The sequence below is a fragment of the Pantherophis guttatus genome, chromosome 2 (assembly GCF_059756535.1).
Source record: "Pantherophis guttatus breed Tessera chromosome 2, ASM5975653v1, whole genome shotgun sequence".
Classification (NCBI taxonomy): domain Eukaryota; kingdom Metazoa; phylum Chordata; class Lepidosauria; order Squamata; family Colubridae; genus Pantherophis; species Pantherophis guttatus.
Window position 1 is genome coordinate 210,929,256 of NC_142064.1, and position 22,463 is coordinate 210,951,718.

Consider the following 22,463-nt stretch of genomic DNA (forward strand, 5'->3'; position numbering starts at 1 on the left):
ATAGTCTGAGCAGTCCTGCTCCCACACCCAATTAATTGCTATCTATGTTGACCTCCCAATCAAAACTAAGTCTCTATATCAGGGCTTGACTCTGAAATCTGACAAAGAGGTGAGGGAATATGTCTACTCCTGTTTAAGGTAGTCATCTAATTCCTTTTAATTGTTTAATTTTAATTTATTTTTAAAAAACAAGGGTGTTTTAATTAGTATGGGCCAAATTTATTTAATATGTTTTAAATTGTTTTTTAAATTCTATACTGTATGTGTTTTATCTTTGGCTGTTCACCACCCTGAGTCCTTCGGGAGTAGGGTGGTATATAAATCTAAATAAACTTAAACTTAAACATGACTTGATGGTACAACCTCTAAAATGGTCCAGGAAGTACTCCAGGGTGTACTCATGATTGAACTGAAGGAGGTTGTTGGCTTCTTAAGGTAAAAACACTGCTTCAATTAACAGTAGAGCTTCACCATTATTTCCAATTTCCTTTGGAGCATATTATGTCTACAAGTAAATGATGACTTATCTCTCCATCAAGCAACTACAGATATTTCCTTGGACTTAGTTGTCTCATCCTCATATCTCTTCTATCTGCTAAATAATTACTCTTTGTTTTCATTGGGACATAGCTGCTAAAGACAGCCCAAAGAAAGTATTATGACTTGGATGGAAACTACTCAGAGAATAAGAGCGGCCAGCTAAAGGTTTTATCCTCTGTAAACATACATATTGATGTGTTGTGTTCAATGAGAGCAATAAATGTTCAGTCAATGTAAAATATATTTTAAAAGTGCTAAAATAAACTGTTAAGTCTAATTGCTAAATAGTCCAATGAACTGGTAGCCCCAGAGTTCGATCACTTGTCATCAGTGCTCCTGGAAAGAAACAAGGCAGCAAGTGCCATCTGTTTTATTTGAACCACTTTTTCACCAAGTGCTGTGCAAACATTTAATTAATTAAGTAAACATGAAAGTCTAGGAACACACCTTCTTACATGCAAATAAGTGATAAAAGAAAGAGAGGTAAGGCAGACTTAGTGAAGGCAAGCCATCTGAGAACCACGCTTATCACTACCTGATGTTACAAGGAAATTGAAAGCTTTAGAAATAGCCAGGATATATATATATTTGTTGATGGGAGATTAAAAGCTAGAACGGATTAAAGTAGATAGAGACCACCAAGAATAGATCCACCTCAGAAGTGCCCAGCCAGAGTTCCAAGGCCCCACCACAGGCATGGACCCAGGTCTTAAAAGCCTCTCCAAAAGTTGTCAACCAATTGTGATATTTTTTTATTTGACATAAAGGGAAACTATTAAAAATACAGGGAGTAATCGTATCAATTGTGTTGATTCAAGCTTATGTATATTTTAATTCAATCACCGTTATGTTTTATTCTGGCCCTGATCATGCATGCACTGAATATACTGATGCCTATTCCATTCCCTACATGTGTGCATGGAAACATTCTGTATGGACTTGGTTCTGAAGAATCCCACTCCGCCTGATAATGCAAAAGATAAAGCTTAATGGTTTTAATTGTAGTTGACCAAAAATAAAACCCCAACCCAACCATAAGAAGATGTGATTCAGCCGAAAGCCAGAATTAGATCATCTCTTTCAAAATCACAGTTCCTAAATAAACTGTTTAGCCCCTGTGATCAGCCCCTAAATTTTTGAAAGGAGAAGTATTTTGATTCAAATCTATCCCTATGATTTTATGCTGCTATCTGTCTATATGTGTTTATGGTTGTTGGAATTAGTGCTTTGGGATAGGTGCTTTCATTTTTGGATTCCTATGAAAACTGTCACTAATCAGCTTAATTGATAAACAAGCTAACGATGTTTAATTATGACACAATGTCCCAGATTTGCATCTGTTCAATGTTGGTACCATGTACCTAATTATGTACAAATTCCAGTAGAAAAATTACCTAATGAATACCTAATTCATCATATTTAGAGTATCATCTCTCTTTTTTTTAAAAAAAGTGTGTTTCAGCTATTGTAGCGATTCAGCTCCTTTGGGATGTATCCCTTTAAACTTCAAGAATAGATTTACTCAAAGATTTAATTCTATTTTTGTATAAGAGTAAAATCCCAGCCAAAGCAAAAACCCTCAAGCACCACCACCCCAATAGAAAACTAGCTCATTGTAGAAAAAATCCTTTAGCCACATTTTTTTCCTTGATAGGAGACTGCAGCAAATTTGCAAGGTATATTCAATTTTTTTTTACTTTAGCAGAAAGCTAAGGGGAAGAATTTGTGATGAAGCATATCAACTTGTCTAAGTAAGCTAAGGTATATACTATTGATATTCTGACAATTATTATCAACCTAGACAGCTTTAAACAGGATTTAGACAAACTCATTAAGAATTATCAATTGGCTACTAGTCCTGGTGAGGCTTTTCTTACTAAGCTCAATATAAGAATAAAAAGCTGTATACTATTGCGTTTAGCCATAGCTTGGTAATGATAGTTTTTATTTTATTTTATTTTGAATTTGTATACCGCCCTTCTCCCTGAGGACTCAGGGCGGTGAACAGCCAAGTAAAAACATCAAGTACAAATATTAAAATACAGTTAAAATATATATATATAAATTTGGCCCCATTAATTAAAAACAATAAACAAAACACTTAAAAACACTTAAAAAATTAAAAAATTCTGTTTGCATAGGGCACCAATCCAGTCCTAAATAAATCTGAAAAACTAAATCACACACTAAACCATAAAGCACGGGTGGCTGGTCTCATACAGCACAATAAATAAATCAAAGTAAAACCACAATTCGGTTTACTACAGTATGAGAACTTGGTCTTTATTAAAACTAGCATTATAAACCCCATTCAAAGCTCCTAGCTAGAACTGTTTTGTTACCAACAACAGCAGATCACCTGTGTCTTACAGCAACCAAAGAGAGCTTGTTTGTCTACGATATTTGGTATTCTGGTTCTATTTTCTATTATCTCTTCTTTGGATAGATGAAAGTGTTTTCCAGGTTTCACTCACTCTAAATCATCAATGGCAAAATAGTCAAGGAAATAGCATTTAAACTGGGAAAGGCATTGTGTTTGGTAAAGCAATGTGTACACAGTTGTGTCCTGCGTCATCCTAGCTGAAAGTGCCACCATTTGTGGATCGTACAGAGAGAGTTATAATTCTCCTCTGAAGTGTACACATGATTAATGAAGAATAAGTGCCATTTGTGTTCTTCCTTTGTTCATTACATTGGACCATGGATACCGGAGCCTTTAAATTAGGTCTCAATTTCTGCCACAAGTTGTATAAATGACACAGATGCTTTCAACTGGGAATTGCAGAAATATATGAGGTGGTGTTTAAGGCTGGTCCTGCCATGAGGATGGAGTAATCTCCTTTTCTCAGGGGGATGAACAAGGACTAGGTGGAGGACTCTCTCGTCCAAGAAAGAAAGGGCCCGGATGTTCCTGGGCTTGCAGTAACTACTGCCTCAGAAGAATCACGTACCTGCTGTATTGACTAAGCTGTTAAACTTCAGGCAACATTTTTTTCCACTGCAGAAAAGTAGTGGCAATAGTCCAAGAGCTCTGTGAATTTGAAGGGCAGAGATGCTAAGAAAGATATCTGCATCAAAATGGTGCAACTGCTTCTCGAAGCAAGGCATTGGAAGACAAAAAGTCTTGAACAGGTAGCAGGTCCACTGCTCAGGAGGAGGAGAGCTCCAGAATTTGCTGTTTCACTTTGGCTTCTGTGTATGCCTTGGCTTCCATATGCCTCCCCAGTGGCACCTAGTAATCCTGACTTTCTAGAGTTCCCGATTTGGAGGCTGGAGTCAAGGGAACACCAATGTCTGAAAGCCACAACAGGAGATAATTGTAGCTTTTATGTCCAGGTTATTCAACTTCCTTAAAGCATCTGGTTGACTACTCTGGGATAGTAATGGTAATTCATCTGGTGCCATCATCTGATCCAACAAGTCTCCAAACAGATTGTCTCGTGCAATGCAATGTAAGAAGGCACTACCCCAGATCCAAAAATGTTCAGATGTTATCTTTTCCGGTTAGAGGAACACAAGTCCTATGTTCTTCATTCATGACTAATTGGATGATTCTTAACCTAAAATATCACACCGTAGAAATCCAGAAATACTATTTAGGCCAATCTTCTTGAGCTGATGAGCCCCTGCTATAGTTGCTATGGTGTATGGTGTATCTTTGGAAAGCATGAAGTTACCAAAATGTTACTGTCTTCCCTTCTAGTCCTTCACCTTGCAGGATGATCTCTAACACCCCTACTTGCCTTTGTCCTTTTTGGGCAGTTTCAGAAAAAAAAACATTGAGATGCAGCTGCCTTTTCTTTTGATTTACTGGAAGAGCTTGAGGCCCAGTTTGGATTTAGTAGTGTTCCTGGAGACAAGAATGTTGCTTTGCAGTTTGCCTGCTTCTCAATTCTCTCTCTCTCTCTTTCTCATGCACAAAGTAATTTTAAAAGTTGTAAAAATACAAGTAGGGCAGGAAGGAAGCCAGAAAATGGTTTATTCAACTAGTAGCATGTATCTGGGCTGGGAGTGACAGGTTTACATCACATGTCAAGCACTGTAGCAGTTATTGAGAGGTTTATATCCATGGATAAAGACCTCTATAGGTATCATGACTGAGAGTGATTTTTTTCCCCAAGACATTTTCTCTTGTTGGACAGCACTATTGTAAGCAAATTGTAAGCAAATTTCCATAGTCATTAACCATGCTAATTGGGGCCGATATGAGTCGAGTAGCAAAATCTCTAGAAGGCACAGACTCTCTGGTCCTACTCAAAGTCATCCAGGATAATAAATGAAAGAAAAAGCTATCAGTTACTAAATGTATATGTCTGAAGGAAATGGGTGGTTCAAAAATGTGAAAAATAAATAAACTAATGGACATGGCTATACTGTATCTGTCAAGTTTCTCATCAAAGCCAGAGCAAGATTAAAAAATACATTCATAATACAATATAATTGTATTTGCCAATACAAATCAGTGTTTTTAAAAAATATTTGATAATACTGTGAGGAGCCTAGGGGGCCGAGAAAGAATGCCATTGATCTAATTTTTCTACAACCAGCACCCTATGAGGACAATAATTTACAAATTTTTCATTCATTTCTTACTAAATGGAACACCCATACCCAATTTATCTTGCCTGCAGAGTTGAGAATTGTGCCTTCAGACTCCATCTCTTCTTATAAAATCAGAATCAAACAACCTGCACTTTTGCTTCCCTGTAGGAGGTACTTAGGACCCAGTAGACTTCTCTCTGTGAATGATAGACAGTGCTTTAAAAGGCCACGCAGAGCCCAGATGTGACAGCCTGTGCCATCCACAGTCAAGAAACAACCAGCAACTGCTACTGCAGGAGTTATAGCAGCAACCACTCTACCCAGCCCTGTTTCAGGTGTAAAGAATCTATCAATATTGGGAATATGGAACACTTTCCCAGAGGTGTGCATCTTCACCAACCTGTCTTCAAGGTGTAACCGCTCCTCCTACAGCACGAAAGAACCTTGATTCCACAAACGAAGCTGGTCATTGCAAACAGTAGGACAGCAGTCCTTGCTCCCGTAAAGGTGTTGGTTGCAACTCCAGTGTGCTGCCCATGGAAGATGAACATTTGAGACAGCAATTCTGAATACCACTCCAGATCATGTCAGGCAGCTATGAAGAGCTCACTGATCAGGAGGAAATTAAATCTGGTGTTCCTGCTGGCCACAAAAGAATCTGATGGTGGACTGGAGTTTGGTAAGCCACTTCTTCATGGGATGTTCTGGGAAGGAAGTAGATTGAAAATTGCTGGGTTTTCCGGATTAGACTTTTATGGTGAAAGATCTCAACCTTATTCACAGAACTGTGAATGTACTTAGATCACAAAGTTTTCCAGGATAACCTGTGATCTATTTTCTTAGCTGCTTCCCACCCCCCTTCCCCCTTCCAAATAATATGTAATGAGAGAAAATGATTGCAAATTCCTCTTGGATTGGTATGAAGCTGTCAGTTTGGAAGCACCTTGAGTTGGAAATAATGGGGATCATCCGAAGCTTCTTTTTTTTTTTTTAAATGAAAAGAAAATCCCATTTTTATTTCAAATGGATCTTTGGGCCTTTAACAAAAAAGGGATCTCTTTCACATTTTCCTATTTTAATTGTAGGATGTTTTAGGTTATTGACTTCCAGAAAAGACAAATGTATTTATGAATGTGGTTTTGTATAAGGCATGAGTGAGTCTTATTTAGAACACTCACCTCTGTTAAAGAAGGAAGAGTTTGAACTGAAAGGAGTGTCAAGAACTATGAAAATGAAGGTGGTGGCAAAAAAATCATCTCATCTTAGGAGAGGCTTGAAAAATTGCTTGGGTTTGGTTAGTCCAGTTTTTTAAAAAAAAAGTAAGGGGGGGAAGATAATTCTTATATGTTTATATACCAGATCTATTGTCTATCTGCTGCTCAAGCATTCTAAAAAGAAGGTTTTAAGGCAAATCATACTCTAAGCAACTGTAGTGAATAACTGTATGAAAAGGATCTACATTACAGAAAAACCTAATGCATAGGTACAGAATAGGCAGTACCTGGCTCAACAGTAGTAACTGGAAGAGACATCTAGGTGTCACCACTTGAGTATGAGCCAGCCATGTGCTGCTGCTGCCAAAAAAGCCAATTCAGTCCTCGATTGCATCAACAGAGGGATAGCATCAAGATCACAAAATGTAATCACAAGATGCTTTATACTGCAGTAGTGAGGCCCCACTTGGATTACTGCATCCAGTTCCAGTAACCATGATACAAAAAAGATGCTGAGACCCTAGAAAGTGTGGAGAGAAGAAGAACAAAGATGATAAAAGGTCAGGAGTCTAAATCATATGATGAATGGTTGAGGGAGCTAAGTATGTCTACCCTATTGAAGAGAACGATTGTGGAGGACAGATAACAGTCTCCAGTACGTAAGGGGCTGTCCCAGAGAAGAGGGGATTGACTTATTTTCCAAAGCACCAGAGGGCAGGATAAGAACTAATCGACAAAAGAGAAATCCAACCTATAAATAATAAATTTTCTGATAGTGGGAACAATTAATCAATGGAATAACTTGCCTTCTTGGGTTGTGGGTGCTCCATCACCGGAGATTTTCAAAAATAGTCTGGGCAACCATTTGACTGGGATGGTATAAGGTGTTCTGCCTTGAGTAGGGGGTTGAACTAGAAGATCTCTACAGTCCCTTATAGGCCTATGATTCTACTTTCACAACAACAGAAATTAAAATTATGGAACTATCTTTTTTTAAAAAAAAACTAAAATAAATAATTCTTTGTTTCAGACCTACAGGTTTGTTTCTCTCTTGTACATTCTTGGTGAAGAGTTGTTTTCCTTTCTTCCTTTTGGTAGGCTTTAAAATGAATGCTATTGTGGATCTCTGGATTTGTGGGGAACCTTTGTCTTATAGCTGCCATAGATAGAGATGCATAGTTTCTGAACTCACTCTAAGTTGTTATAACTCTCTCCCATGAATCTTTTCTTTTATGTACACCGAGAGCATATGCACCCAGGAATTTATGTGTCCAATCACACTTGGCCAATAAAGAATTCTATTCTATTCTATTCTATTCTATTCTATTCTATTCTATTCTATTCTATTCTATTCTATTCTATTCTATTCTATTCTATTCTATTCTATGGCTGTTCATTGGCAAAGAAAAGGCAGGAAAATGGATAGGTAGATAGTATCAGGCAGTGCAGGAAGATATTCAGAAGAAAAGAGCCTTGGTAGTACAGTGGTCTAAGGCACCCTGTTATTAAGCTGGTTATTAAGACCAGCTGCCTGCAATTACTGCAGGTTCGAATCTCGCCAAGGCTCAAGGTTGATTCAGCCTTCCATCCTTTCTAAGGTAGGTAAATTGAGGACCCAGTTGTGGGGGCAATAAGCTGACTTTGTATAAAATATACAAAAGGATGAAGGCTATTGCTGAGCACATTGTAAACCGCCCTGAGTCTCCGGAGAAGGGCGGCATATAAATCAATTTTTTTTTTAAAAAATGTGAATATAATTGAAGAAAGTTTCCAGTACAGTTCATTTGCTACTAGAAAGGCAAGTTGCTTTTTGATTTAAGTTTTAAAATGAAAACTTAACATGGATTGCCTCTTCAGAATATGATGAATATATCTCCTCTCCAAGCCCCAGCCTCTAGATCTTCGGCATTTTCTTCTTAATAGAGTCATTTCAATGAGAGTATTTCAGTGGTGAGACCTTAGACTAAAGTTTAATACTCCTTTACATCCACTTTATACATGCTGTTACCATGCCAGAATGAGTCACAATTGAAAACTTCCAAGAGCGCTATTGTAAGGAGACAATCAGGCTCTCAAGAAATTCATTACAAGGAGAATACCGGGTATAATAGGCTACAAAATTCAGGATTAATAATATTTTGAAGTGATGTGGAACAGTTGCTCCAGAACAGAAGTTCTAATGAGGACTCCGCCATTCTTTCTTTAATATCCAATTCCCTTTATTGTCAAAAAGCAAACATACAAAAGAGGGAAGAGTCAGATGTGTATAGTAGTAATGGTTTAACATATGGTATAAGGGTCAAGGGTAGTGACCACCCTGGTACTACGAATCAAGTGTCTGGAATAATCTCATGTTGTATCAGTGTGTGAATGCCTGTCAGAATGCCAGGGGATATAAGTCAATCAAATATTGAATAGAGTCCTTGACTTGATGGATGGTTCAATGAAGGGATTTTGGCAGCCGTATGGACAATGGTCTGCTCCTGCCTTTTTCAAAGGTATTTTTGGTGTGCTCCTTATTTTAAACTTCCAGTGCTATCCTTTGCAATTCTATTCATTTTTCATGTACCTCTTTGTCCACACCATTTATTTTATTTTTTATTTTATTTTATTTTTGGATTTATATACCGCCCTACTCCCAGAGGACTCAGGGCAGTGAACAGCCAAAAGATAAAACACAAATAATACAAAATTTAAAAAACCATATAAAAACACATTAAATAATTTGGCCCATACAGATTAAAACACCCCTATTGTTTTAAAACAAATTTAAAATTAACAATTTAGAAGAAGTTAGGCCAGGCCAACCTGTTGAAATAAAAAGGTCTTGAGGGCACAGCGGAAAGTGCGTAAATCCGGGATTCTCCGTATCTCCAGGGGGAGCTCGTTCCAAATGGCAGGTGCTCCCACAGAGAAGGCTCTCCCCTGGGGGCTGCCAGTCGACACTGTTTGGCCAACGGCACTCTGAGGAGCCCCTCTCTATGGGAGCGTACTGGCTGGTGAGAGGCTATTGGTGGCAGAAAGCAGTCTCGTAAGTACCCAGGTCCTAAGCCATGGAGCGCTCTAAAGGTGGTAACCAAAACCTTGAAGCACACCCGGAAGACCACCGGGAGCCAGTGCAGCTCGTGCAGGAGAGGTGTTCCATGGGAACGCCACGTCGCTCCCATAACCACCCCCGTGGCCGCATTCTGGACCAGTTGGAGCCTCCGGGTGCTCCTCAAGGGGAGCCCCATGTAGAGAGCACTGCAGTAGTCCAGGCGGGAAGTGACGAGGGCATGAGTGACCGTGCGTAAGGAGTCCCGATCCAGAAAGGGACGCAACTGCCGGATCAGGCGAACCTGATAGAAAGTCCTCCCGGCCACAGCCGTCAAATGCTCTTCTAAAGACAGCATTGAATCCAGGAGGACACCCAAGTTGCGAGCCCTCTCCGTGGGGGCCAACGACTTGCTCCCAATAGTCAGTTGACTATAGTCAACTGACTATATCGGGACGCCGGAAACCACAGCCACTCGGTCTTGGATGGGTTGAGCCTGAGTCTGTTCCTCCCCATCCAGATCCGCATGGCCTCCAGGCACCGGGACATCACCATAAAATAAAATGATTTCTGCTTTTTTTCCACTTGTTAAACTAATCTGAGACTTTATTATCAAGGACCAAGAAGATGAACAGGAAAGGATGGTGCTGAAAGAACAGTCAATTTTACCTGCCCAAACTGCTGTTGAGTCTTGCAAGGGAACTGCTATTAACTTGCCTAGAATAATATTGAACGTGATTGGGATAAAACTGGACTTTTTCGCATTTGTATTATTTTGACTTAAATGCACCAAAACTGATACTGACACTCCTTACTGTTAGAAGAGAAATAGATATAACTGTGTCTTGTAGCTTCCCTGTCACAATAAACACCTTCCCTATCATACCAAAAAGTGTCAGGAAGAAGCCTTTATTGATCAAAGGCAGAAGAAGTACTAGATGTCTATGATCTGACATGGCGCCTGGAAGATTGGCCTTGGGACAGAAGAGGAGTAAATGGTAAAGAGCATGAATTAACAAGTGAAATGAATGAAAGAAAAAACAGACATTCCCATGGCTGTGACAAAGTTTAAGTCTTTTCATCCATGCAAATGATAAAAGAAAAAAGGTAAATCTAAAAGCATGATCAGTATTAGGATGAAAGATTGAGAGTGTTACTGAAAGCTATAAGGATGATGAGAGATTCTGAATATGGGACACAGAATTTTTGGTAATGTCAAAAGTAGTACTTTTGGTGAACAAAATGATAGTAAAAGGAGAACAGTTGCAAGAAGGAAAACAAATGAAGATTATTGGGGAATTGGGAAGACACAGGTTTAAGTTAATCCTCTCCTCATTAAGCTCATTAAGTGATTTGGGAACAGTCAATATCTTTTATCTAACAGGCTGATTGTTGTATGAAAAATCGAATGAGACCTTGCTATGAACACTTAGTTGAACTCTGGGAAGAGAAGCAGAATAAGTCTAACAAGTAAATATTCAGTCCAGGAGATAAAACTCATAACAACTAACTAGCAATATATTTTCAGGAGATAGCAGTATTGGAAATAATCATTGTGGCCTGTTCCTTGCTGATGAACTTGATAAGGTTTATCAGGAAATTCCCTCCCGATCTCTTAACGGAAATGAAAGCAGCAGTGAATAACTGCAAGCAGTATTCTTGGCAGAACATCTATCCCTGTGCAAGCAATGACTTCATAATGCAGACTCTTTCCTTTTTCTTCCTTTCCTTTCAAGAGTAAACTTGTAAAAATTAGGAGGAAATCTCTTTTTGACATTACAAGCACTGAATTAGTTCAGATCAAAGTATTAGCATAAAAAGCACAAACTTTCATAGACAATGGGCCTTTCCCTTTTCATGCTTACCATTTATTTATTTATTCAGTTTATAACTTGGACTTGCCTGGGTAGTGATGTCTTTCTGCCATGTCCTCATGATGCCACATTCATTCTGACCCCACCCATACCTGAGACAGCTTGGAGTCTTTCTTAACTATTCCAGTTATGATGTAATACCCCCCCCAAGTAGTCAACAGTATACAGCAATTTTACCAAGGGTACTGACTGTTGACCACTGGGAGTGGGATCAGCCCTATCTAACCACTTGAGACTGGTGCAGCCACATCAGCTCTCCCCCTCTGACACAGGGTGTTATCTTCTAGAGCCATGCTATTCGGACACAAGGAGGGTTGTACTCTTTTAAACATACCTGAAGTTTGTATTTCCAGACATGCCTCAATGCATCATTCCTTCTTTTTTATCACATGTCTACCAAATATCGCCATCCAAAATCTGAGTTGTGTCCCCACTCCCAAATGAGCAATGACGCTGCCTCAAGTGGAGTAGCGTGTCTGGTTTTGTAAAAGGCAAGATTTTGATGTGGGCAGCCATAGATGGCGTGGTAAGTCTCTCACAGGTCATCACAGAGTCACTATGGAGTTCGTATTTCAAAAGAAAGGGTTTTTTAAAAATGAATCTTAGAAACCATTCCTACTTCTGCCATTGTCATTTCCAAGTGCTTTTCCCCATCGTTTTTAAAGCTCTCACACAGTATTATAGTGCTATGACAGTTCATTTCACGCATATATGTAATCAGTTTTTATGGATTTTGAAATTCGATTTATATTTATATTGATTGTTTCCTAGTATGATTTGATTGCTTATTTGTACCCTATGACTATCATTAAGTGTTGTACCTTATGATTCTTGATGAATGTATCTTGCCTTTTTATGTACATTGAGAGCATTTGCACCAAAGACAAATTCCTTGTGTGTCCAATCACACTTGGCCAATAAAGAGTTCTATTCTATTCTATTCATTAGATATTTTCTACAGGCTAGTTTCTTATTTAGTCATGTAGGCTAGAACCTTGTTTTTAAAATCAGATAAACTTTTGCACAGCTTATAAATAAAATGCACAAGTTACATTTGCTGTACAGTTCTCCATACGTTTTCAAAATGTCAAGCTATATACAACTAACTGAAGACTGAGTGAATAGTAAACTGAATAGTAAACTGAGAATAAACTATTGAACACAGTGAATAGGACATCTCAGCAGCCATGAGACTTATTACATAGTAACTGTTTGAAAGGATCCATTTTAATTGCCTCAATTATCATTGAGGTGGAAGGAGAAAGTCACAGCTGGTGTAGTAATTAAAATAACAAATAGTCTAGTGCTTCAATAATAGATCCTAACAGAAATCTATAATCCATATTTTCTAACTACCTCCATTAGCTAACTTCCTAAAGGAGAACTGTTTATGTAAGCATGAGCTTACTGTTTTCTATGTCTGAGGTCATCCAACCCAAGTTGCTGTAATGCAAAATCTGAATAAATCATATTTAACATAGTTAAGTCACATAAGTTACTCACAAAGAACTGGTTTCTCACAACAGACTAAATCACAAACTATACACTCTCAGCCTAATATGTAGTATAAAATTAGCCTTTGTATCATATGGATAGGTGTGATTTTCTTAGCAAGACTATAGAAGTAGTTCAGCCTTTCAAGTTAACTAGGTTAGGAAACAGAGTCTGGGTGAAATATTAGAATTTGGTCATTATACCAGTAAAATATAATAACAGAATCTTGAAAGCCAGACAAAGTTTTTCACCCTCTGCTTTTATACTAAAGGTCGGGCAACTTTGAGGTTTTTCCTCACCCCTTCCTGTCTATCCAAGTTAAGGTGTTGCTTAGATAAGGATTGTTGAATTCCTCTTTCAAGACTGTATCTGTTTACCTCTACAGTGATTTCCATCACCTTCTTCAAAGATGTTTGTACAGCATCCCAATCTGTAGCCTATTAGAGCCTTTATGGGATGCAATCAAAATATCTCACTGAAGGCAATGAAATTTCATTTCATTCTACCCCATTCATTATTTTGTTAATGCTTTTCTTTTAAATTTCTTACACAGGAATCGAAAGATACCAGAAAAGGACACAGCCATATTGACATGCAACCTAGGCATCCCCCCAGCATTTCTTGTTAAAGGCCAGGTGCCTAGAAATAGACTCCCTCGGAATGATGGTAAACAGAACTAGGATTAACTCTACTCATGGACTTGATGCTTTTGGGGTATCCCAGTTCCAGGAGGCCATTGGTGTTTTCTTCATGGTTATGCTGAGCGTCATAGCTTTGATTGCCAACACAGCAGTTATGGTTGTTATTCTCAAAACACCTCTCCTGAGGAAATTCATCTTTGTCTGCCATCTCTGCCTGGTTGATCTGTTGTCAGCAATTTTCATCATGCCACTGGGGATCATCTCCAGTTCCACGTGCTTCAACAGAATTTTGTACAGCATCGCTGAGTGCCAAACACTGATCTTCTTGAATGTTTGTTTCATCAGCGCTTCCATCCTCACCATCTCTGTTATCAGCATTGAACGATACTACTACATTGTCCACCCTATGAGATATGAAGTTAAAATGACAACTGGGCTGGCCGTTACTGGGGTGGTGTTCATTTGGATTAAGTCTATGCTGGTTGCTGCACTGGCATTAGTAGGCTGGCCCCAAGACAATGGTGCAAGCAGTGCCAGTAAATGTACTGTTAACTGGAGCCCTGGAGCCCACAGGAAGATTTTTGTCATAATCTTCAGCCTTCTCTGCTTCATATTGCCCAGTTTAATTATCTTTGCAGTATATGGTAGCATCTACAAAGTGGCCCGCATTGCATCCTTGCAGCATATTCCTGTCCCATCCTGGACAGCTGCACCCAGACAAAGGTCAGAGTCCATCCACAGTCAAGTCACCATCATCACTACCAGGAATGTGCCTCCAAGGCTGTCTCCTGAACGCTTTTTTGGTGGGAATAAAGCAGCCCTGACCTTGGTGCTGATTGTAGGTCAGTTTTTCTGCTGCTGGCTTCCTTTTTTCTCCTTCCACCTCCACTGCTCCTTCCACTCTGCCCCTTTGGTCCCTGATTCCATTGAAATAGTTGTGACCTGGCTTGCATATTCTTCCTTTGCAATCAACCCTTTCTTCTACGGATTGCTAAACCGTCAAATCAGGGAAGAGTTGGCCAAGATGGGACAACACTGCCTCAGTAAGCCTCTGAACCAGGACTTTTGTATCTCCAGCCCAGAAGGCTCTATTCATGAGAATTTCCTCCAGTTCCTTCAGAGGACTAGTTGCACATTTGATAACCATTCCAGCTATGCTAATTCCAGCCCCAGGAACACTTTGGACCAAACTACTTTGGGATTCAGAATCCCAGGACAAATCCCAGAAGAAACCAATTGAAGAAAGAATGCTGTGTTGTGTTTTTTGTCATTTCCCTATTTCTTTCCTTCTGGCTTTGCATTTATCTTCTTCTGCACTGAAAATACTCAACAAGCTTTCCTTATGAGAAGGATTGTCAGCTGAGCAATGGCTTTCTCTTAAGTGTAAAAGGAAATGTACTACATGAGTTGTCAGCATCCTTTCTCTTTCCAGTGGCTAGTAAGAGTGTAAGTGATGACTCAGAAGTATCAGTTGTACTAATAAGCAATTGTACTGAACTCACTATGATAGCTGTGTGCAGAGACCTGACACCTTAACAATACTTGTAGAGACTCCAGGAAAATATTATATGTGCGGGGGGGGAGGGTGTCAGAAAACCCTCCAAAGTGCTTTCCTAAAATACAATTAGCCCCAAGTCAGCACCAAGATGGTCTTTCTTTCTATTCACGTAGTGTAATGGGCAAATTTAGTTTTATAATGCAGAGCTTGCTTGGTTTGTATACTTAAGGCAAAGTCGTTTTGTCCTTAAGAAAATAATATGTGCCCCAATGCTATAGAACAGAATTGCTCAGTCTCCAAAAATACAGGCCAGTGATAGAACTGCTTTGACTTCTTTAGTATGATGAAAGGGAGAAGACAGACTTGTGGAAATGATTATGGTCAATGTCACAGATAAAACAACTATTCTTGCTCCCATAGTAGAAGAAGAAAGGTAAAGTGGTAATTATCCATAATTTGGTGCTGTAGAGAGAACATTGAGATCTTGGGAAGAATTCAGAAGAAGACTAAGATAATGTTCTCTGAATCACATTCAGCATATAAGAACTACTGTCTGTTTCCTGTGCAATAATAACTTGGAAAAAGTTCTAATACAGAGGTTTATAATAAAAAGCAGAATACTTTATACCTGTGGTGGTTCTTGAACTTTTTAAACTGCACAAAACTTCTGCGTCAATTCTATTCCCCCCCCCAATTCAGACTAATCCTGAAGAAAAGTAAAATAAGGCAACCTTGAAAAAAGATTTCTTGAGAATTAATTCCATTTCTTTTGAGAAACAGTTTATCAAATCCAAACTTTCATTCTATATCCGAAATTTTCCACTTCCTCTCCAGATCACAGGTTAATCTAGACTCAAGTCTATGAATGAACAGGGGAGGCAGAAATCTTCATACTGTAAAGGAAGATTGGATCCCTTTGATTATCGTATTGGTTATTTCAAATAGGCAACTATTACTAGTCTTAGAGTTATATGGGTGTCAGGTGGTAAATGCCACTTTCCAAGGTCTTGGGAAGGCAGAGAGGAAGGGAGGGATCATATTGTAGACCTTGGATCCTCAATAAGACTCAAGGGAGAGCCAAGCAGCTCTAATTCTTTATTTCTGTCTTCGTGAATCTGGAAAAATACAGTTAAAATAGACACAAAGTTGGGACTGATGAAATGGCTCATAAGAGTAGGTTAAGATGGTGCACTCCCTTTGTGCTGAAAGGCATTTCAAACGAGTTTAAGACAAGAGAGTTGCTCCTTCCCATTCATTTTAAAAATGCAAATCTTTGCATCAGTAGGAATGGAGCCATCACTCAATGTGGCCTAGGGGCACCAAATACCCTTGCGCCGGCACTGGAAAATACACCCTTGATTGGTTTGATGTGACAAAAAAGTGGTGAGATCAAGATGGAGAGTTGTTCAATCAGGGCATTATTTGGTCCCTGCTTATATATACTGAGTTTCGCTTTTTCAAGGGCGTATGCCAAGAAATCTGCATAAGATATAGCTGTAAGCTGACTATTGTGGTAAAAAGTTAAGAAGTTTATCTAAAATAAAAGCTTGCACACAGTAATGAGTTTCAATTTCGGCCGCTACCGGTTCGCTTGTGGGTGCATGCGTGCTCCCGCAATGCTTCTGCTCATGCGCAGACCTGTCCGGCTGGGTGGGCGGAGCCTCCCGTTGCTGCCGCTACCTACCAGTTCACCTGATCCAGAGTGAACCGGTAGGAACCCACCACTGCTTGCACAGAATATAATACTTCTAAAAAATCTTGTTATTATTAACAATCATGTGTATGTTAACAATTCTTTGTTAATACAGTATAAGCAAAATACTTGGAGAGATTTTTGAGCAGTTCTTTTTGATTTTTCTGTCTCTGAAGGAGCTTTGTATTACAAGAGTAAGCTGTGCAAAAGCAGACTTTTGAGTATCATGCTGATGTGAATGTAGAATTGTGACTCTAATGGGAACCTCCAGCGCATCACTGAAACTCGTTTAAACTGTGCTGACCTATTTGATGCACCTTTTGATGTCTTAAAGGGATGGACATCCATCAGCGATGGCATGCCAATTGCTCATCATTGGCTCAGATCTGGTTCCACTGTGGTCCTTTTTCTGCTCTTGGGATGAATTTAGATGAGAATAAAAGGAGTTAATATGTCTCCAAGTACTTATAAGTAGATTTGAACAGCAAATCAGCAGAGTTGGTGCTGCTCAGAAGCAGGATGAAAAATATGTCAAAAATATATCTAAATATATCAGATCAGGACTGGGGTTTACCTTGCTATTCCTTCTAGTTTTTTCTGTGCTTGTATCCTTCATACCCAGTTTGGTGGCCAAGGATCATAGAACTGCCTCTTTGCTCTTCTCTTTGTGACCCAAATACTTTACTCCCTTGGTCATAGAAATGCATAACGGATATAAAGAGCTATGGAGGATACAGGCAGCCCTCAACTTACAACCACTCGTTTAGGGACCGTTCAAAGTTACGGCACTGAAAAAAGCGATTTATGACCATTTTTCACTCTTACGACCGTTGCAGCATCCCCATGGTCACGTGTTCAAAATTCAGACGCTTGGCAAATGGTTTATATTTATGACGGTTGCAGTGTCCTGGGGTCATGTGATTGATCCCCTTTTCCGACCTTCTGTCAAGCCAAGTCAATTAAGCCAGATTTGCTTAACAATCGGGTTACTAACTTAACAACTGCAGTGATTCGCTTAACAACTGTGGCAAGAAAGATCGTAAAATGGGACAAAACTCATTTAACAACTCTTGCTTAGCAACAGAAATTTTGGACTCCACTGTGGCCGTAAGTCAAGGACTATCTGTATTTAAAAAATAGGCTCAGGATTCTGTCTATACTAGGTCAGACTCTCTCCCTTTCTTAGAGTGTCCACTCTACTGGCATCTGCTTGTCTAACAGAGCAGATTCTTTTAATCTGGAGAGGGCAGGGAATAAACCCAGGTTGTCTTCATATACAGTGGGTGTTCTGTCAGGACCACTAGAGTTCTGTCTCTTATTTAATATCACTGTGATTGCAGTGGTTGGCTGCAAAAGAATTGTACTTGGAGAAGTCCAAGGATCTGAAAAAGGAGCTTTGGTAGTCTCCATCAAAATAAGAAAATGGTTGCAAACCGCAGTTGCAGGAGTGGTGAAAAATCCTCTCTTATGGCCTTTTAGTGTTGGAAAGCACAGGAAGAAAAGTTGTTTCTTCCTTCTCCAAAGTCATTCAAGAGTAGACTGGAAATGGAGAGACTGCTTCTGCTTTATCTCAGTTCAAAACAGAATTGCTTGGGGAAAGTGGGGGGGGCTACCATAAAGAAAACCTACAAAGAATATGGAAATGGGATGCTGGGGGCATTTTTGTAAAAAAAAATCCTGCAAGAGATGTTTTCTTCTTCTCTTAGTTTGATCCAGTTACCACAGTAGAATGTTCAGTGAGAAAATCCTTTATATGCCCTTTGAAGGGTACCTCCCAAAAGCATGTGGGCCATTCTTCCCTTTAATGTTTAATTATCTGGAAGGGTATTCCCTGTACAGTATAGAAATAGCACCTTGGATTTATAGGGTCCGGGTAGCTGGTCTCTTGATGATAGCCACAAACCTCATTTCCTCTTTCTCTCCCTGAAGCCTTATTTACAATGCAAAGTGACAAATGTCCTTTTTCTTCCTTGTTCTAATTCAAGCCTTGAGAAAGGCAGAGTGGAATGGTAATAGAAAGTACATTTATTGGAAATACATATTCTCTCTTTCTCTCAGGTATTTTAAAACAAATAAAGCTCAACATGTTGTTTCAATGTATTATTTCTCACTAGTCTCCCCTTTCTGTGACATAAGGAAATGTTGGCAAATTGTGAGAATTTTGTAGCTACCTTTGTAGTAATGAGCTAAGAACACTACACTTTCTCTCTCAATTCCTGATGAATATGTCAGAAAGAAGAAACTAAAGGAAAAAAGGCTACGTGATAATAAAAACATCCAACAGGTACTTTTAAAAGTGATTTATTATAGCATATGTTTTTTGCAGAGTAGAGAAATGGCTTTCTTTCTATAAAGCTCTTTTCTTGAGCATCCTCTTTTATTGAGGCACATCCAAGGATACGAATGAGTCAATTACTAATAACAAAAGATGAACTGCAAGAGTCACAACCAATAGAAGAAAATATTTGTACCAATAAAGGAAAATATTTGTAACTCAGGATTGTAATTCTTGGGGTTCTTGGTACTCTTTGAGCTTGGTGGTTTTCTTGCAGCTATACCCAAGTAGGAAATACAATTCTTGCATGGTATGGGAGCAGCTCTGTAGCGGATAATAAAGCTCTACAGAGAATCATTAAAACTGCCCAGAATATCATAGGACTCCAGCTACCAGCCCTGGACGACATCTTTGAATCTCGCTGTTTGAGGAAGTTGCATAACATTCTCAGAGACTCTTCCCATCCTGCTTACAATCTTTTTGGACTGTTGCCTTCTGGCAGAAGATACAGAAGAATTAAAACTCAGACCACACGTTTTCTGAATAGTTTTTATCCCAGAGCTATAATTGCACTCAACAATGAACTAAAGGGCCACCATCAGTGAGCTGTTGGACAGCATTACTTGGTCTGTTGTGTGGATGTTTGGGTGGTTTTAGGGGTGGGGAATTTTGGTGGGTGGGGGTGTGTCTGGGGATTGTCATGTGAGTTGGGTCTGGTCTCTGGGTGTTATGTGAATTTCGTTGTATGGGTATACTGTGTATACACATACAATGACAATAAACTTTATTTATTTATTTATTTATTTATTTATTTATTTATTTATTTATTTAAAATATCATCAGATATTAGCTAGCCCTGATGATGTTAACTAGTTGGGTAATGAAACGTCTCAGTGGTGGGATTCAAAATTTTTTACTACCGGTTCTGTGGGTGTGGCTTGGTGAGCATGGCATGGCTTGGTGGGTGTGGCTGGGGAAGGATTATGTAACATCTCCATTCCCTCCCCACTCCAGGGGAAGGTTATTGCAAAATCCCCATTTCCTCCCAATCAGCTGGGACTCGGGAGGCAGAGAATAGATGGGGGTGGGGCCAGTCAGAGGTGGTATTTACCTGTTCTCCGAACTACTCAAAATTTCCGCTACCGGTTCTCCAGAACTGGTCAGAACCTGATGAAACCCACCTCTGAAACGTCTGCAAGAAAACAACCAAGCTAGAGTGCAACAAGGACCCGACAGGAGTCACAATATTGGAGCATGCAAAATCTCAGAATCTCCAACGAAAGGGAAGTAAGGAAGCCTTCTGCAGCATGATGTTCTCTATCTGTTGGAATTGCAACTCCCAGAATTCCTTGATCCCATTGTTTTTGCAGTGTTAGACCTTTTGTCAGGGTAACAGGCATTATGCCAATGTTGTTTATGGCATGGCATCTATATTTTAATAGTATTTTCCTCATTTATCATGTTTTAATCAGGAATTGGGTCTCATAGTATGAATGTGCCATTTGAATTACAATTGACCGCCATCATTGCGAAGGTTCTTCGTTCTCTCTGAGCTTAGTTGTTTTCCTGCAGACGTTTCATTATCCATTCAGTACTGATGATGTTACTTCAGGGCTGTCAAACTCACAGCCCGCAGGCCTGATGCGTCATGCACTGGCCATGCCCATGCCTGGTTTAGCGAAAGGGAAAAAGTTGTGATATGTCATGTGATGCTGCTATGACGACGTGAGTTTGACACCCCTGTGTTACTTAGTTGAATAATGAAACATTTGCAATAAACAAAACAAAACAAAACCCAACCAAGCTGAGAGAGCATCAAGGACCCCACAGTTCAACCCTGAGTTACAAATATTTTCTATTGGACTGCCATCATTTCCTTCACAGTGGCATCAGTAACTCTCATGGCTGCAATTGTAGCCCTAGTTTGCCACCCTGTATAAGAAAGAAATGCTTTATCTTCTGTTACTAAACTCATACTTATGTGTGGCAAACTAATCTTGGTCATTTCACTTGGAATCATTTGTAACAGGAAAGCACAACTTCAGGAAAAGTGTTAAGTGGCTTGCCAGCTACCGCTTTCCAAAACCAGTCAGGTGGAGTTAAAATAAAGAGTAGATGTGATTAAATGAATCACATGTAATTAACATGAATTAACACATAGTAAATAAGATTATTCTTGATGTAGTTCAGAACTCTTACCATTTTTAACGTTCCTTTAGAATTATAATTTGGAGGCATCTGAGGAGAAAGGCTCTTCCTGCTTCTGCTGTTTCTGGGGGCTGCATAGGCTGTAACTCCCCAATTTATATTGATTCAAACATTTAGTTTTGACCAGCAAAAGCGGTTTTATGAAAGGGCTGCCTGGCTTTCACTGGGTTAGTTTATTTAAGCAGAAAAGCAAATCAAAGTTCCCCAGCCCAGACTAACATTGCTGAAAATTCCCGAGTTAATAATATATATGCTTATTTTACAGGATTTCTATGCTGCCCCAACGGCACTGCAGAGCTCTCCCGACTTTCCATGTGGGAAAGATGCATGGAAGCAAGCTGTATCCACAAAGCAGTGGTGAAATCCTCCACTGGTCGCCACCAGTTCGCTGCCCACGCATGTGTGGTGCGCGTCAGATGCACGCTGTGCACATGCATGCAAAGCATGTGCCAGATGCATACTATACACGTGCGCATATGCAGTATGTGCCAGACACATGCTGTGTGCGCATGCACAATGCACACCAAATGCGCACTTCTCATGGAAAAAGGAGCCATTTGAAGGTAAGTAGAACAGCGAGGGGGGAGAACAGCTGTGCTGCACTATTTAGATTCGTTAGAAAGCAGGAAAGCAGAATATAAATCACGCGGCACAGCTGATTGTCAGAAATACCAGTTTGGACCAATCGATAGCTTTTTTTTTTTACTACCGGTTCACTTGAAACTTGAAGTTTATATCACTACTGGTTTGCGAACCAGTAGCATTTCACCCCTGCTACAAAGGTTTCTCTATAGTGCTTCCTCAAGACTTAATCCCATACTATTTCATTTGATGCAAATCCTTATGAAATACATATTTTTGTAATATGAACATATATAGAGAGGGCTCTATCTCCCACTCCTCCAGCTTGACAAAGTTCATTCCTCCTGCTGAGCTGCAATTAGCTTTAGCCATTATTTGCTTAATAAGCCAGAGTGGCTGAACTGACATATGATGATACCCAATGATATCTTTTGACTCTGGGCCAGCCAATGAGGCTGTCAAAACCCAGTGTCTGGAGGTCACATGAGTTTGGATGGGGAGAAATATATCTCCTCAATCCTACCAAGTCAGAATGGCTGTGAGTGTTTGGTTCGCCCAGATCTGAGGATATTCCATTTTAGACCTTGCTTACTTGATGAGGTAACAATTTGCTGTCCAAGGTTGGTACACAATTTGGGAATCTCCTTGGATCTGCAGCTGATGTTAACTGTAGCCAGGAAGATCTTTGCACAATTCCACCTGGTACACCAGCTGCATGCTTTCATAGATGGAAGGGTCACTCCTCAAGCATGCCCTAGTCAACTCACAGGTCCAAAATGTGGTAGCATCATCAGTAATTGGCATATCTCATATGTCCATGTAACATCTCTGCTTCACAAACTGTACTGTTGCTGGTTTGTTTCAGAGT

General features: G+C 39.6%; 1 protein-coding gene across 1 annotated transcript; it reads left to right on the forward strand.

Annotated features, from left to right (window-relative positions):
• Positions 1-11,936: 11,936 nt before the first annotated feature.
• On the forward strand, positions 11,937-15,142 carry GPR62 (G protein-coupled receptor 62). Its single transcript, XM_034439895.2, has one exon. It carries the CDS (start codon positions 13,359-13,361, stop codon positions 14,577-14,579), a length of 1,221 nt encoding a protein of 406 aa, XP_034295786.1. The 5' UTR covers positions 11,937-13,358; the 3' UTR covers positions 14,580-15,142.
• The last annotated feature ends 7,321 nt before the right edge of the window (positions 15,143-22,463 follow it).